The 16,789-nt window shown below is 40.1% G+C and overlaps 1 protein-coding gene across 4 annotated transcripts in view; it reads left to right on the top strand.

Moving 5' to 3' along the window:
* FYB1 (FYN binding protein 1) overlaps nt 1-16,789 on the top strand; it is a 117,557-nt gene that overhangs the window by 10,779 nt on the left and 89,989 nt on the right. For all 4 annotated transcript variants that reach the window (XM_061187736.1, XM_061187734.1, XM_061187732.1 and 1 more), the window contains exon 2: nt 13,456-14,617. In XM_061187736.1, the coding sequence (XP_061043719.1) occupies nt 13,483-14,617 (1,135 nt within the window). In that variant the 5' untranslated portion in view covers nt 13,456-13,482. The remainder of the gene's footprint in view (nt 1-13,455; nt 14,618-16,789) is intronic.

The following is a 16,789-nucleotide window of genomic DNA, read 5'->3' as shown; positions in this document are numbered from 1 at the left end:
AAGTGCCACATACTAGAACTAGCACATAAGCAAGGAATCACCAGTACCCTCAGGAGGGAATGATGGAATGCCTGAATGAGAGGGTATGTGAAAACCCAGAGCAGCTGAAGTCATGTAACACCTTGGAAAATTGAGGGCGCCTGGGAAAAGAGGGTGACTAGGTGTTAAGAGCAGGATATACACCATGGAAAGGTTGAAATTGAGAACATCACAGTTTTAATGAGGAAAGGTGCAACTGACAGTAAAGAGCCCCATGATGACAAAGGTGAGAGAAATTGCTCATTTCCTGGCAAAGTCTTGTTGCTGTGACTTATAGGAGAGAAAAAGTGAGGTTAGAACTGTGAGGTGATTATATTATTTAATCCTGATTACAAAATACTGAATGCATTTTCTTCCAAGTTCAAAAGAATAAAAATGAGTTGGGGAGAGGTGTGGGGGAAGGATTCCACATATTCTGTAGACTGAGGTTTCAAATATCAACCATCTCTGTGTGTGGAATCTTCCATAGCCCTCCATTTCTTTTTTTCTTTTTTTAAAAATAAATTTATTTATTTATTTTTGGCCGTGTTGGGTCTTCTTTGCTGTGCACAGTCTTTCTCTAGTTGCGGCGAGCGGGGGCTACTCTTTGTTGCGGTGAGTGGGCTTCTAATTGTCGTGGCTTCTCTTGTTGCGGAGCACGGGCTCTAGGTGTGCGGGCTTCAGTAGTTGTGGCACGTGAGCTCAGTAGTTGTGGCTCGCAGGCTCTAGAGCACAGGCTCTGTAGTTGTGGTGCACGGGCTTGGTTGCTCCGTGGCATGTGGGATCTTCCCGGGCAAGGGCTCGAACCCAGGTTCCCTGCACTGGCAGGCGGATTCTTAACCACTGCGCCACCAGGGAAGCCCCGCCCTCCATTTCTTATATCTAGTTTTTATTTTCCTCAAATCACATTCTGGATCCCTCGCTGACGAACTGCCGCCCCTTGTCTTTTTTTTTTTTTTTATTCAAACAGAAAGTCACAAAAATTATAATCATCCTCATCAGTTCACTCAGTCCCATGTAATTAATCTTTTTTTTCATCTTGATCTTTTGTTAGTGCCGCCCCCTGTCTTGATGGGCTTGTTGAAATCTTCCTCTTCGAAGCAGTTCTCTTCATACAGAACTTTTCACACGCTGGGAAGGAAGTGTCTAGAAAACCCCACAGATGGCCTCCTCTCCCCACCCCCGCACTTTCAGTTTCTAACTTCTTGTCAACTGTAGAAAGGAACTCAAATCCCAGGCCTGGTGTCAAGGTGTCTTTACGTGTGTTGAGAGTGATCTGGGGGCTGAGAATAAAAGACAGCAGGACATTTCTATCTTATTTTTCCTATGCCAAGGAGTATCTTTCTCAGCCATCAAGAATGTTTTATTTCAGATTTCATATGTTTTTAGCAAAGTGAGTTTTCTTTTGCTGGTTTATACTCCTTTTATATGAAAATAGAATAACCATTAGAAATAGTAGACGAAAATAAGATCTCTCTGAGGTGACAGAGTTGGAGGTACAGGTAAAATGAAAGGACTTATATTGTATTATGATGTGGACATTAAATATTATCCTAAGATCCAAATAAGCCCCTAGGAAGAGATCTATGAAAATACTTCTATTATCTACAAGTTCATTAGACAAAATGTAAATTCCTCTGAGCTTATCCTCTGATTTGGTATAGTTTATGCAGGCTAAGTGAATTATATCATAAGCAAATGTAAGACAAATTTGCTATAAAATCCATATAAAATGGAATAACAAAAACACATGGCGTCAGGACTGTTTGTTGTTCTATATTATCTACATCTTATCACCATTCCATTAACATCAAGAAGTCAAAAACTTACAGCAGAACAAATTTCAGAAACACATAGAAAGTCATAGGTAATTTCCTCATCCATTAATGGTTAAGCCATCAGAGACCATGCCAAAGTCAAAACTGTATTTGTGCAGGAGCTATTTGGTCAGATGACCAGGAAGAGGTTTGAAGGTTCTAATTTGTAGAATGATGGTCATTTTCAAGCCTGTCTTTAAAGACAAAGGGTTCCCAAAAGCCTAACTGATCAATATACCTGGAGAGTTCAAGGTGCCACAGCATTTAGGAGGTGGGCCTTTACTGGTTAAGCTTTACCAGTTGCTGTGTGACCTGGCTTCCTCTACTTCAATTCACCCTAGACGAGAGAACCCAGTAGGAACCAGGAAAGAGTGCAGAGCAGCAAGTGCCTGCGATCCCAGAAGAGGGAATGATGATACACAGTGACATCTGCAGAGGTTTTCTGCTAAGATGCCCAGGCCAGCCTCCTGAGGAAACAAGGCCACATTGACCTGCGTCAAGGGAAGCCATGCACACACAGCTCCCGGAGAGACCCCACTCATGCCAGGTGTTTTCTTTCTACTATATTTCACCTCACAACATGAGGCTGGGGTGGTCTGCAGTTCCCTCTCCACCTTCACAAGTCACTGACAAAAATGTAAGGGGTTGTCACAGTCGGGGCTGCCACCACTTCTCCCACTGCCAGCTCCTCCTCCCTATGCTTTGCCCAGCCTGCAGCAGTCCACTCCCACCCCAGGAACTCAATTTGTGGTGAGAAGCACCTTCCCACATCCTGTTGAAGAGGGGCCTGATGCTCCCTTCAGCGTCAGAGGCTCAGCCAACTGGAATCCATCACAGCCTATTCGCCATGAAGTAAACATTCCGTTAAGCAAGGAGCTCTCGAGAATAGATTCATGACTGGGTTCAATGCTCCTTAAGAGGCTAAGGAAATCCTTCTTTCTACTTTCGTCTGTGTGATCAGTCATGAAGAAATTCGAGTAAATTCAGCCTGTCAGCCATATGTTTAATAGCGATTATGGAAAGAAATGTGCAGGCATTATGGGAGTGCTTATTTGGGTAGGGGGTGGCAGAGGGGGGTTGTTTTTGAGGAATAAAATAAAACCAGGTCCCTGCTTTTACATCTCCTTAAGAAAACAGAGTACACACGTTAAATACATAAATTATGATTCATTAAGTGCCTAAATATTTAGACAGTGTTAACAGGGATGAAAAAAAGATTACTGCAGTTTCAGTGTCTAGAGTGGAGCTTGCCATCTACTCTCTTGTGAAGCATTGTCATAAGTACTGTATTTTCAACCATTAACTCTATCTTGACAACCAAAAGCAATTAAAGTCGTTTTATTACATAATTTCTAACAATAGAAGTTCTAAGAAAATTTATTTTCAGACTAAAATAATCCACCCCCCCAAAAAAAATCCCTTTTCCAAGTTTACTGGGTATAGCAGATCAAGTCACTTTGAAGAGAAAAGACAACTTATCACTGTGTGTGTGTGTGTGTGTGTGTGTGTTGGGAAGTTGGGGAGGGATTGGCTTGGTCATGAGGAATATATCTGTTGTTTTATTTTCTTTAATCTAGGCAATATGAATCCATGATGCTAAATACTACTATTGCTCTATGAAAGTTTGAACTGTTTGAGTCTATTCCAAATTTTCACCAGCCTGCTTCCTACCTCAAGGATGGTAAATTTATCTGGCTTACAGAAGAACTATCTTTTCTGTCTTTTTGCTATACCTCTGGTCAATCCTGGGCTGAGTGGATCCTAAATTTGAATAACATGAGCCATCACCTCAGCAGAAGCTGTGTTCTCCCATGCAGCACGCCACCCTCACCTGCCTTCTTTCCTCCTCCACCCGTGCTGGGCAGGACTAGGGCAGGCTTCCAGGAACATTTTCCCACTACATATGCATCTCCTTGCAGCCTGATGCCACTGATGCCGCTCTACCTGGGGTTCTGTTCTGGACAATGGTGGCGGTGGTAGGAACTAATTTTGTTCCTTGAGAAGCACTAGCAATTCAGACCAAATAAATCATGAGTATTGACATGTTATCTCAACATAGTAATAAAAAAAAGAAAACCTACACATGGTAAAATTGATCAATGATGAAAGAAAGAAAGAAAAAGGAGAGTCAGAGAGATAGAGGGAGAAAGAGACCAGTTTGGATAAACAATTGTTATTTACCAACTCCCTCATGATTAAAAGCATTAGATGCAATCAAGTGAAATCATTTTCTTCTCTTATTCCTTGGGCTCTATTTAGGAAAGAATAACAGCATCCATAAGAGTGGTTCATTCTCCTCATGCTTTAATTACAAAAGTGACACTAACACATATTAAGGAGGTAAAATTAGGCTCAAAGTTATTTTAAATTCATTAATTACCCACGATGCATGGGTGTTTTATTTCTTTTGTGCTTTACAAATGAAACTTACAAAGATGAGACTTTCAAAGACAAGGAACTTTAAAAACAATCTAGTGATAGTCTTTCGTATTATTAGTTTCTCTACAGTTATTTGTAGGTTTTAGAGTGTATTACATTATAAAAATTCTAGAAACAATAAATGCTGGAGAGGGTGTGGAGAAAAGGGAACACTCTTGCACTGTTGGTGGGAATGTAAATTGATACAGCCACTATGGAGAACAGTATGGAGGTTCCTTAAAAAACTAAAAATAGAACTACAATACGACCCAGCAATCCCACTACTGGGCATATACCCTGAGAAAACCATAATTCAAAAAGAGTCATGTACCAACAGAATCCAACAACACATTAAAAGGATCATACACCACGATCAAGTGGGATTTATCCCAGGGATGCAAGGATTCTTCAATATACACAAATCAATCAATGTGATACACCATATTAACAAATTGAAGAATAAAAACCATATGATCATCTCAATAGATGCAGAAAAAGCTTTTGACAAAATTCAACACCCATTTATGATAAAAACTCTCCAGAAAGTGGGCATAGAGGGAACCTACCTCAACATAATAAAGGCCATATATGACAAACCCACAGCAAACATCATTCTCAATGGTGAAAAACTGAAAGCATTTCCTCTAAGATCAGGGACGAGACAAGGATGTCCACTCTCACCACTATTATTCAACATAGTTCTGGAAGTCCTAGCCACGGCCATCAGAGAAGAAAAAGAAATAAAAGGAATACAAATTGGAAAAGAAGAAGTAAAACTGTCACTGTTTGCAGATGACATGATACTATACATAGAGAATCCTAAAACTGCCACCAGAAAACTGCTAGAGCTAATTAATGAATATGGTAAAGTTGCAGGATACAAAATTAATGCACAGAAATCTCTTGCATTCCTATACACTAATGATGAAAAATCTGAAAGAGAAATTATGGAAACACTCCCATTTACCATTGCAACAAAAAGAATAAAATACCTAGGAATAAACCCACCGAGGGAGACAAAAGACCTGTATGCAGAAAACTATAAGACACTGATGAAAGAAATTAAAGGTGATACCAACAGATGGAGAGATATACCATGTTCTTGGATTGGAAGAATCAACATTGTGAAAATGACTATACTACCCAAAGCAATCTACAGATTCAATGTAATCCCTATCAAATTACCAATGGCATTTTTTACGGAACTAGAACAAATCATCTTAAAATTTGTATGGAGACACAAAAGACCCCGAATAGCCAAAGCAATCTTGAGGGAAAAAAACGGAGCTGGAGGAATCAGACTCCCTGACTTCAGACTATACTACAAAGCTACAGTAATCAAGACAATATGGTACTGGCACAAAAACAGAAACATAGATCAATGGAACAAGATAGAAAGCCCAGAGATAAACCCACGCATCTATGGTCAACTAATCTATGACAAAGGAGGCAAAGATATACAATGGAGAAAAGACAGTCTCTTCAATAAGTGGTGCTGGGAAAACTGGACAGCTACATGTAAAAGAATGAAATTAGAATACTCCCTAACACCATACACAAAAATAAACTCAAAATGGATTAGAGACCTAAATGTAAGACTGGACACTATAAAACTCTTAGAGGAAAACATAGGAAGAATACTCTCTGACATAAATCACAGCAAGATCTTTTTTGATCCACTTCCTAGAGTAATGGAAATCAAAACAAAAATAAACAAATGGGACCTAATGAAACTTTAAAGCTTTTGCACAGCAAAGGAAACCATAAACAAGACAAAAAGATAACCCTCAGAATGGGAGAAAATATTTGCAAACGAAACAACGGACAAAGGATTAATCTCCAAAATATATAAACAGCTCATTCAGCTCAATATTAAAGAAACAAACACCCCAATCCAAAAATGGGCTGAAGACCTAAATAGACATTTCTCCAAAGAAGACATACAGACGGCCACGAAGCACATGAAAAGATGCTCAACATCACCAATTATTAGAGAAATGCAAATCAAAACTACAATGAGGTATCACCTCACACCAGTTAGAATGGGCATCATCAGAAAATCTACAAACAACAAATGCTGGAGAGGGTGTGGAGAAAAGGGAACCCTCTTGCACTGTTGGTGGGAATGTAAATTGATACAGCCACTATGGAGAACAATATGGAGGTTCCTTAAAAAACTAAAAATAGAATTACCATATGACCCAGCAATCCCACTACTGGGCATATACCCAGAGAAAACCGTAATTCAAAAAGACACATGCACCCGAATGTTCATTGCAGCACTATTTACAATAGCCAGGTCATGGAAGCAACCTAAATGCCCATCGACAGACGAATGGATAAAGAAGATGTGGTACATATATACAATGGAATATTACTCAGCCATAAAAAGGAACGAAATTGAGTCATTTGTTGAGACATGGATGGATCTAGAGACTGTCATACAGAGTGAAGTAAGTCAGAAAGAGAAAAACAAATATCGTATATTAACGCATGTATGTGGAACCTAGAAAAATGGTACAGATGAGCCGGTTTGCAGGGCAGAAGTTGAGACACAGATGTAGAGAACAGACATATGGACACCAAGGGGGGAAAACTGCGGTGGGGTGGGGATGGTGGTGTGCTGAATTGGGCGATTGGGATTGGCATGTATACACTGATGTGTATAAAATTGATGACTAATAAGAAAAAAAAAAAAATGCATATCCTCCCCTCCCACCTGGGGATGTAATGTACAGCATAGGGAATATAGTCAATAATATTGTAATAACTTTGTATGGTAACAGATGGGTAGTAGACTTATCGTGGTGATTTTTTGGTAATGTATAAAAATATCGAATCACTATGTTGTACACCTAAAACTAATATAATATTGTCTGTTAACTATACTTCAATTTATTTTAAAAAATGCATACTATTCACATTTAGAAAGGATAGCTGTAGAAATATGTTCTAACTGATTAAATTATCAGAAAATGCAAAAAAAAAAAAAAAAAAAAAGGGTCATGTACCAAAATGTTCATTGCAGCTCTATTTACAATAGCCAGGACATGGAAGCAACCTAAGTGTCCATCATCGGATGAATGGATAAAGAAGATGTGGCACATATATACAATGGAATATTGCTCAGCCATAACAAGAAATGAAATGGAGGTATTTGTAATGAGGTGGATGGAGTTAGAGTCTGTCATACAGAGTGAAGTAAGTCAGAAAGAGAAAAACAAATACAGTATGCTAACACATATATATGGAATCTAAGGGAAAAAAAAAAAAAGGTCATGAAGAACCTAGTGGCAAGACGGGAATAAAGACACAGACCTACTAGCGAATGGACTTGAGGATATGGGGAGGGGGAGGGGTGAGATGTGACAGGGTGAGAGAGTGTCATGGACATATATACACTACCAAATGTAAAATAGATAGCTAGTGGGAAGCAGCCGCATAGCACAGGGAGATCAGCTCGGTGCTTTGTGACCACCTAGAGGGGTGGGATAGGGAGGGTGGGAGGGAGGGAGATGCAAGAGGGAAGAGATATGGGAACATATGTATATGTATAACTGATTCACTTTGTTATAAAGCAGAAACTAACACACCATTGTAAAGCAATTATACTTCAATAAAGATGTTTAAAAAAAAAAATTAAAAGCAGAATTTCTGGTAAGATGTTTCCAATTATTCAGGAGCAAGAGGATTAGCTCAGGGATTCTCAATCTCAGCACTATTTCGACTGATAATTCTTAGTTTTGGGGTCTGTCCTGGGCATTGTAGGATGTTTAGCAGCAGCCCTGGCCTCTATTCACTAGTTGTCAAGAGCACTTTCTCAGTTGGCCATTTCAATCAAAGATGTCTCCAGACATTGCCAAAATTGCCCCAATTTGAGAACCTCTGGATTAACCTAATGCCCAAGATATATTTAAAACCAAACAAAATCCAGTTACCAATGTTATTAATTTTCCATATGAAAATATGTAGATGAACTAACTGCAAAAGAAAACATTTTCTTGATGTGTAGTTTCTTGATGTCTGTCCTAAATGCCATCTCAGCCTTTGTTTAAGTATGTACTTGATTTATTGCCTTTATGTAAGTTGCTGAAAGCAAAAAAGATTTTCAGGAATCTGGAGTTGTTAACTAGAAGTACAGAGGATATAGCTAAAGCATTTTTGCATCTTCCCAGGGACTGTGAAAAGCATGTTAAGTTTATGTTAGTGAAGGTATATAATTCTGAGGAAGGGGAAAACACGGGGGCTAAAGGAAATTCATTTCTGTCAAGAGCATCTCTACAATTACACCTGTATAATTATAGAGCAATGCACGGGAGTAGTTTTGGCTAAACATTGTTCAGACGTTCTCCGACTTAAAATGGTTCGATTTAGGTTTTTTCAACGTTATAATGATGCGATATGCATCTAGGAAAAACTGAACTTTGAATTTTGAATTTTGATCTTCTCCCAGGCTAGCAACATGTGGTACGATACTCTCTCGTGATGCTCACAGCTTCCAGTCAGCTGTGCAATCATGAGGGTAAACAACCCATATACTTGCAGCCATTCCATACACATACAACCATCCTGTTTTACTTTCAGTACAGTATTCAATAAATTACCTGAGGTATTCAACACTTTATTATAAAATAGGCTTTGTGTTAGATGATTTTGCCCAACTATAGGCTAATGTAAGTGTTCCGAGCACATTTAAGGTAGGCTGGGCTAAGCTATGAGGCTTGGTAGGTGAGGTGTATTAAATGCATTTTCTATTTAGGATAGTTTCAACTTACAATGCGTTTATCTGGATGTAACTATCATTAAGTGGAGAAAGATCTGCACAAACTCATTAACAGCTGGAATTAATAACAATTTGCTTCAAATAAATTTCAAGTAAATTTCAAGATAAAATGTTTGTTTTACTTAAATATCTTAAACTCTGAGATCTCCTAGATTGTGAAATGCCTCTTCTTAAGAATAAACAGAAGCCCGATCTTTAAGTCATTAAAAGTTAAAGAGGTCCTGCAAATTAATGTAAGGGGTTAGTAAGGGAGAAACTGGATGTAAATTATGTGAGAACTCTCTGTACTATCTTCTGAATTCTTCTGTAAATCTAAAACTGTTGTAAAAAATAAAGAAATTAAGTCTATTTTTTAAGAGATGGTGCAAATAATATGCACTGATATGGATCCAATTATCAAGGGGGGAAAAGGAGAATTAATATTGAAAATATTTAACAACTGGAATTGCACAGGCACCAAGCAATCAGAGTGGCTGCTGATCACACATCCCGCTGAGCTGGTGTGTAGCAACTTAGTATCAGTTCAGGATAAAAGCAAGGTGCAAAGCAGGGGTTTCCATTTGTGCAAAAAGCGAGGACAGAAAGGATGTGCGTGTGTGTTTATTTTTATATATTTGTATATGCACAGTTAGAAATATACATAACAAACTGATAACAGTGGTTGACTGACTCTAGAGAGGAACTGGGTAAGTTCACCATGTAATTTATTGTTTAAAGCAGGTCAATTTTGAGAGTAAAAGGGAGCATTATTAATAATTATTCCAGAACAATAAGCATGAACTTGTACTGTACTGATAAGGCAGTATTTATGATCCCCATAGAACTGGGGCATGAGGGCTTGGAGGGTCAGGGTTTAGAGCAGGCTTACTTTTCCTTTTTTCATAAAATACATTGCTCTTACCCTCTTTTAAACTTTTTTAAAGTAAAAAGAGCCCTAGAAAATGGAATGAAATGAGAATGAGAGAATGTCAAAAAAATTTTATCATTTTTGCCTTTCTATCATTATCATAAAGAAAGAAATCTAGCTATTACTGTTAAGATTAAGGGCGAATCTGGGTGTTGAAAATTTTATCTGATAAACTTATTAAGAGTTGTAACAACTAAAAACCTCTAAAGCTAAGCAGTCAGTATAAGAGATTAAATAGTTGTAGAGTTCAGGCTATTGATTTACGAGACATATTAGTAAATTCAGATGCTGTTACTGTTTCTTCAGAGTGTCCCACGTAGGAACCTGTGGCTCTTTCTTTCCCTGTCTTTCAACATACAGTTGAAAGTTTCAGAGTTGGGGGGGAAACCAAACTCAAACATCATAAACTCTATGATGTTATCCAGCAGTATGTTTGTTTCAGTCATATTAATTTAAAATTAAGACATAACATTAATGATTGTAACTTCAGAATTTGGTCACCTGGAGAAATGATGTTATGTGACTAGTGAATTCGAGAAAAAAAAAATCATGATGGCAGACAATCCTTGGATGTATATTACATGCAATTGTTGATCTAAGAACTTTACATGCATTAACTCATTTAATCCTAATTAAAAAACAAAACCCGGTGAGAAATAGGTACTCATTATTCTCATTTTATAGGTAAAGAAAACTGAGTTTCAGAGAGGTTAAGTAATTTGCTTGATCACACAGCTAGTGAGTAGCAAAGTCAAGGCTGGAACCCAAGTCAATGATTTCAGAGACGTTGCTATTAACCATGATACTGCACTGCCTCGTGGTTTTGAGTTGGCATCTGGGACTTAAATTCCAAATCAACCACTTCCATATTTTCTAAACTAAAACCAGGGTGTGCAGTTTGACAATGTGTTAGTGTGTCTCATGGATTTCCCCCCATGAAATCCAAGTTGTGAAGTTGCTGTGACTAAATAGGATATCACTTAAATCCTTTAGTTTCTGTTTTGTCTCCAATGCAGTGAGAGAGGTGGAATAGATAATTTCTAAGTCTTCACTTTCTTTATAAAAATAGGAAACCCTCCCAGGTTCCAGGCATTCTTTAAAGTGCCTTACAGATATTGATTTCTTTTAAAGCCCTATGACACGACTTTATTATTCCCTTAATAGAGGTGAGCAAACTGAGGCCCAGGGAGCTTATGTACCTCACCTTACAGTAAATAGCTGATCAGACTCAAAACCTGGTTCCCTAGTCGATGCTCTTAACCACTCTACTCTGCAGCCTCTTATCATTCTGGACTAAATTGTATATCTAGAATATAAATTACAAAATATAGAGTGAGTCTAGAATAAAAGATTCTTCCCTAGAGACAGACTTTCTTCCAGGTGGGGAGCAAATTTTTGTATTGATATTTTTTTATGCATCTTGTGTTAAGGTTTAAAGTCCTCTGCAGCTATGATCTCCCAGGAGGCACAAGGTAGGACCCATCTTCACCTGTTCCCTCTGCCAGCACCCAAACTCTCCCTGGTTCTGCTGCCTTCCTACCTATTACCTCCGGGGATTACTTGAGGATTTGAGAAAATCATGGGGATAAAAAAAATGGTCAAGGGAGGCAAGGTAGAAAACAAGATATTTTCAGCAACTTGGATACAGGGTAGTAAATTAAAGGAGCAAAACCAAGCTGGAAATTGCTCCTTTCACCCCATTTTCGCCTCCTGCCTAGGTTCCTTACCCCAGTCCTGAAAGACTATAGTTTGGTACGGAGAGAAACTCTTGCTGAAGGGACCATTTCTTTTAAAATCACCATTCACGGTATTCATCTCAGTGCCAACCTGAACAATTTCCCAAATATATTAGAATTCAGAGGGTTCTATACAAAGGGGAATGAGACAGTTTCTGGACTTTGGAGCCCAAGAAAGACCTGAGTCTGCAACCCTGTCCTCACAGTTCCTGGCTGTGAGTCCTTGAATATGCTACTTAACGTTTCTAATAATAATAATTTCCTTACATTGAGCCCAGGCTGAGGGCCAGGCAGGCACTTTACAAATTCTGTCTCTAACACACATGACAATTCTGGCAGATATGCTCTCTTATCCCCATTGTACAGATTGTGCAACTGAGGCCCTGCTAATCACTAGGATTCCAACCGAGTTCCCATGCTCTTACATGAGGTCCTCCTGCAGTTTCAACCTCAATCCTCTTTCCTGTGACATGGAGTTAAATAATGCCATCATCCAAAAGAATGAGATGAGGCGACATAGATAACTTGCCTGGTTCAGAATCAAGCACATGTGTTTACACGCTAAACGGTGGTTCTTATTATCAGGAAAGGAAGTAACACAGGAGCATGTAGCAGGGCCTGCTGTGCTACATGAGTTAAGAGGAGGGAGCAATTCTTCCCAACAGGACAGAATCTGGTTTTGTGGTATCTGAGTGGGGCCTTGAGAGAAGAAATACGCTCGGCAGTGACAGGTGAGGATAGAAAGTAAGAAAACGTTTTCTAGGTGAATTTTAAAGCAAAAAATGGAAACTGTCGTGGCTACCTGTGATTTTTTTTTTTCTAAGCCTCAGATTTTCAAATATTCCTAAGAGAACTAGAAAAGTTCAACTCCTGTCTTTTGAGAGAAAAAGCAAACCCACCATGAATTCTTCCAGGTTACATGGGATTATAGTCACAGAGAAAGGTGACTGCCCGCCCTCTTTACTAGGTAATACCCTAATTCTAGACCAGGAGAACAGAGACTGCAGAAACCAGCATCTGGAAATGAGATCTTCCAGACTGTCTCTGCTCTTTCCTCGTCACCTGCCCTGTGTGCTCCAGACTATGCCCCTTGAAAATGAGCGCAGTCTGCCTGCTAGTCTGGTTCCAGTTGAATCATTTACACTAAATATGTATCAATAAGTAGAAAAACTCATTTTATTGCTTATGTATAAAAATGAGTGGGTTTTTCTGCCACATCTCCCTGTTAGCAAACAGATGGACCTTAAATATAGGTGGGAACAAGAACAGGCTTGCAAACACAGAAATGTCAAACGTGGCTATGCTGTGTAAAGCATGCAACCCAGATTTACAGAAGCGCTTGCTTTCATTTTTTAAATGCAGTTTCTATTTAAGAGACTCAGCTATAAAATATGGAAGAGGTCATTTGTTAGTCACTTTCATATTTTTTCAAGTTCAACAAAACACATAAATACCAAGTTCAGAGTAAATCCAACAAGAGAGTTAGAGAACCAGTGAGAGGAAAGGGGAAAAGATAAGCTGTGACTTAACAACAACAAAAAAAAGCAAGTCAGTCTAAGACAACCAAAAAAAAAAAGTCTAAGTATCATAGCCCTCCCCCTTCAAGAAATTCTCACAACTGATTTTGCCATAGAGGAAGATAAATGTTACAACATCTCACGAACCAATCAGCGACGCTGCAGGCCTCAAACCAGGAAACCCTTTAAAGTGTAGTACTTTAAGTTGTGCAAGTGAGACTTTGGGCTCTCAGTGAGTTTTTGTTCCCTGTGCTTGCAGGATGGGAAAGCAGATGTGAAGTCCCTCATGGCGAAGTTTAACACAGGGGGCAACCCCATGGAGCAGGTCTCGGTCAACAGCAGGCCCTTCAAGGTCCCGGGCCAAAACTCCCCTTCAGGAGTACAGGCCAAAAAGAACGTATTCAACAACCAAGGAAATGCCAGCCCTCCTGCAGGACCGAGCAATGTGCCCAAGTTTGGGTCCCCAAAGCCCCCTCTGGGGGTAAAACCTTCTTCTGAGGAAAAGCCTGACAAGGAGCCCAAACCTCCATTTCTAAAGCCGACTGGAGTGAGTCCCAGGTTTGGACCGCAGGCTAACTCGGCCACCAGAGACCCCGAGGTGAAACCAGGATTTCTGAAACCTGTAGGCCCCAAGCCCATCAACTTGCACAAAGAAGATTCCAAACCTGCAGTTCCCCGGCCTCCTGGGAATAAGCCTTCACTTCACAGTGTAAACCAAGACCATGACTTTAAGCCACCAGGCCCCAAGCCGGGGTCAAATCATCCAGCCCAGGAAAATGAACCGAAGCAAGTCTTCCCAAAGCTGGCTGGGGCTAAAGGCAAGTTTATGTCAGCCTCACAAGATCAGGACCCCAAGCCCCTCTTCCCCAAACCTGTCTTTGGCCAGAAGCCATCCCTGAATGCAGATGACCCCCAGGAAGATGAAAGCCCCACCAAGACTGGGGCTCAACAGAGAGGCCCCCCGGCTCCCCTGGGAGCCAAGGCCAAATCCGGCCCTTTGAAACCAGCCAGGGACAACCTAGAGAATAGAGAGCATGGAGGCGAGACGTCAAGTCTTCCTTTTCCTGGAGTCGTTCTGAAACCTGCTGCAAGCAGAGGGGCCCCAGGCCTCTCCAAAAATGCTGAAGAAAAAAGAGAAGATGGGAAGGTAGATGCTGCTAAGCATCTCTTGCTGAGCAAAATGAATCCGGAAGAGCCGGCCGCTGGGGCTCCTCCTGCCAAGTTCCTGAAGACACCTTCGAAGCGGACAATGGCAGGGCCCTGGGGCCAAAGTCAAGAAAAGGAAAAGGAGGACCAGAATTCAGCCACCCCCAAGCGGAAACCCCTGCCCTCCTTGTTTACCCTGGGCCCCCCTCCACAAAAACCCAGCAGACCGCCGCACGTTGACCTTACGAAATTCCGGAAAGCCGCTTCTGGAAACAGTGAGTTTTTTTCTCATTTGCTATTGCACATGTTTTTTTCCCAGCAGAGGGTGTTCTAGCTTCCGGGGAAAAATTTGTAACAAGGAACCATGCCATTCCGGTACTCCTGTGTGTATGACAACTTTTGTTTGGCATTTTTGTCCTCTGGTGTGGGACGTCTGAGAAGGTTGAAATCCTTAGTTTTAGGTCGGCATTCTGTGAGGAAGTGCCTTGGGGGGCTGATTTGGGGGCATGGGAGAAATACATCCATTTGATTGCCAAGTGGTTTTGCTTAATGATAACCATTTCTTTTACTTCCTTTGTTGGGTTTCATTTCTGTTGAATGAGATTGAGGTGTGTTCCCTCTACTACCACAAAGGAGTTAGAAGGTGAGCAAACCTCTAAGTCAGTGGTGGATGCCCAGGAGACATTTGACTGTCACGGCTGGAGGGTGCTACTGGCATCTAGCGGGTAGAGGCCAGAGATGCTGCTAAACATCCTACAATGCACAGAACAGCCCCACCCAACAAAGAATTATCCAGTCCAAAATGTCAATGGTACAGAGGTTGAGAAACCTTTTTCCAAATGATTTTAAATGTCCACAAATTTATCATATGTCTCCTAAGCCCAATATTCAAATAAGAGATGAACAGGACTCTTGTGAAATGGCACTTACTGTTTTATATTTTAGCTGTTTTCTATTGCTCCGTCAACATAAAGTTTTCTGAACGTTTCTGATTCATAAAGTAGTACATAACTAAGATAATAAGCCAGACAAAGGGATACATTATTTTCCTCCTGGGTAAATAGTTTAATTTTCTACCAGAGATGTTACCACCATGCTATGGCACATGCTAAAAGTTGATCCTGAATGACTTGGTAAAGATTTGTAACCCTCATAGTGATGAAAGAAGCTCACTTATGCTTGAAATGATTAATATTTTAGGCAAATAATGTACAACCGTTGTTTATTGTGAGAAAGGAAATAGGATACTTACGAGTGACCACACCACAACTATATATATTTTTTACTTACGAAAGTGTGATCTAATTAAAGCAGTTCTGGGTATAAAGGTAGCTCATTTTTATTTTGGCTCTGTAGAAGCATCTCACAATATGCATCTTCCTGAGACCAATATTCTCGATGTCAACCAACATGTTAGGAATCAAATCCCCCATTAATCGGTCTCGTAGAAAGCAAGTTTGGAATGACCCTGTGATCACCTGTCTTCTAGAAAGAGTTAGCCTGTTACACTTGTTGTGTCCTCATATGTCACCTTCTCATTTTAATACTGGGCCATAACTCAGAAATGTTGTTTTTCTGAAACCTTCTAAGAAAACCCTTTCTTAATTCCCTGTCTTAGTTCTTCTGTGCCTCAGGTAAAAAATTAACTATCATAACCTCCATTTTATGGCTCTGAGTTCATGCCAAGGAAACTGTCCTGACGTGAAGCAGAAACCCTTGAGAGTTTTCTTCCACATCTTCCATCTTTATTTACACTCCACTACCTGGTTTGAGTGGTAGTACCCGGATGGCTGCTGTTGTGCTATTGAAATGCCAGTGAAGTCCTCTTTTGGCTCTGCAGTCCTGGCAAGGTCAGCCTTGAGCTGATTTTCAGTGCAATATAGCTCCAAGAGACCCAGGCAAAATTGCTTAGGAAGCCAAGTTGACCCTTGCCCTCTTTCTCCCCCTCCTTGCAACACTGTCCCCATCCTGACATGCCTCCCCACTGCTCATGTGCCCCATGACACAGTTTAGATTCTAAATCCTCTCATCAATGTACCCTACCTCCACCCTCTGATCCCTCGATATACATTATGCTTCAAAGTGGACCCTGTTGCCTCTTCATCCACCTCTTCCACAAATCAAAACTCAATCTTCTTAATTTGAACTGACGTCAGGTGGGTGCCAGGATAAAGCAATCTGATTCATAAATTTAAATTCTGAGTAACACCCCTTTACAGCATTCACATTTTTTTTAAAGCATTTAAATTTTTAACTTATTTTTTAAATAGAAATTTACATCTGGCTCAAAAATGATATAGAGTGAAAAGTACTTTAGTCCGTCTCCACCATTTCCTGGGTCTTCTCAGCCTCTGCTCCACAGAAACCACTCTTCTTAATTTGTATATCTGTCCAAAGTTTCTTTGTGTTTACACAAGCAAATATAAATATAGATATTAATCTCCTTG

The sequence above is a fragment of the Eubalaena glacialis genome, chromosome 4, assembly GCF_028564815.1.
Source record: "Eubalaena glacialis isolate mEubGla1 chromosome 4, mEubGla1.1.hap2.+ XY, whole genome shotgun sequence".
NCBI lineage: Eukaryota > Metazoa > Chordata > Mammalia > Artiodactyla > Balaenidae > Eubalaena > Eubalaena glacialis.
The sequence above is the reverse complement of the archived record's forward strand: the minus strand, read 5'-3'. Positions and strand labels throughout refer to the sequence as shown.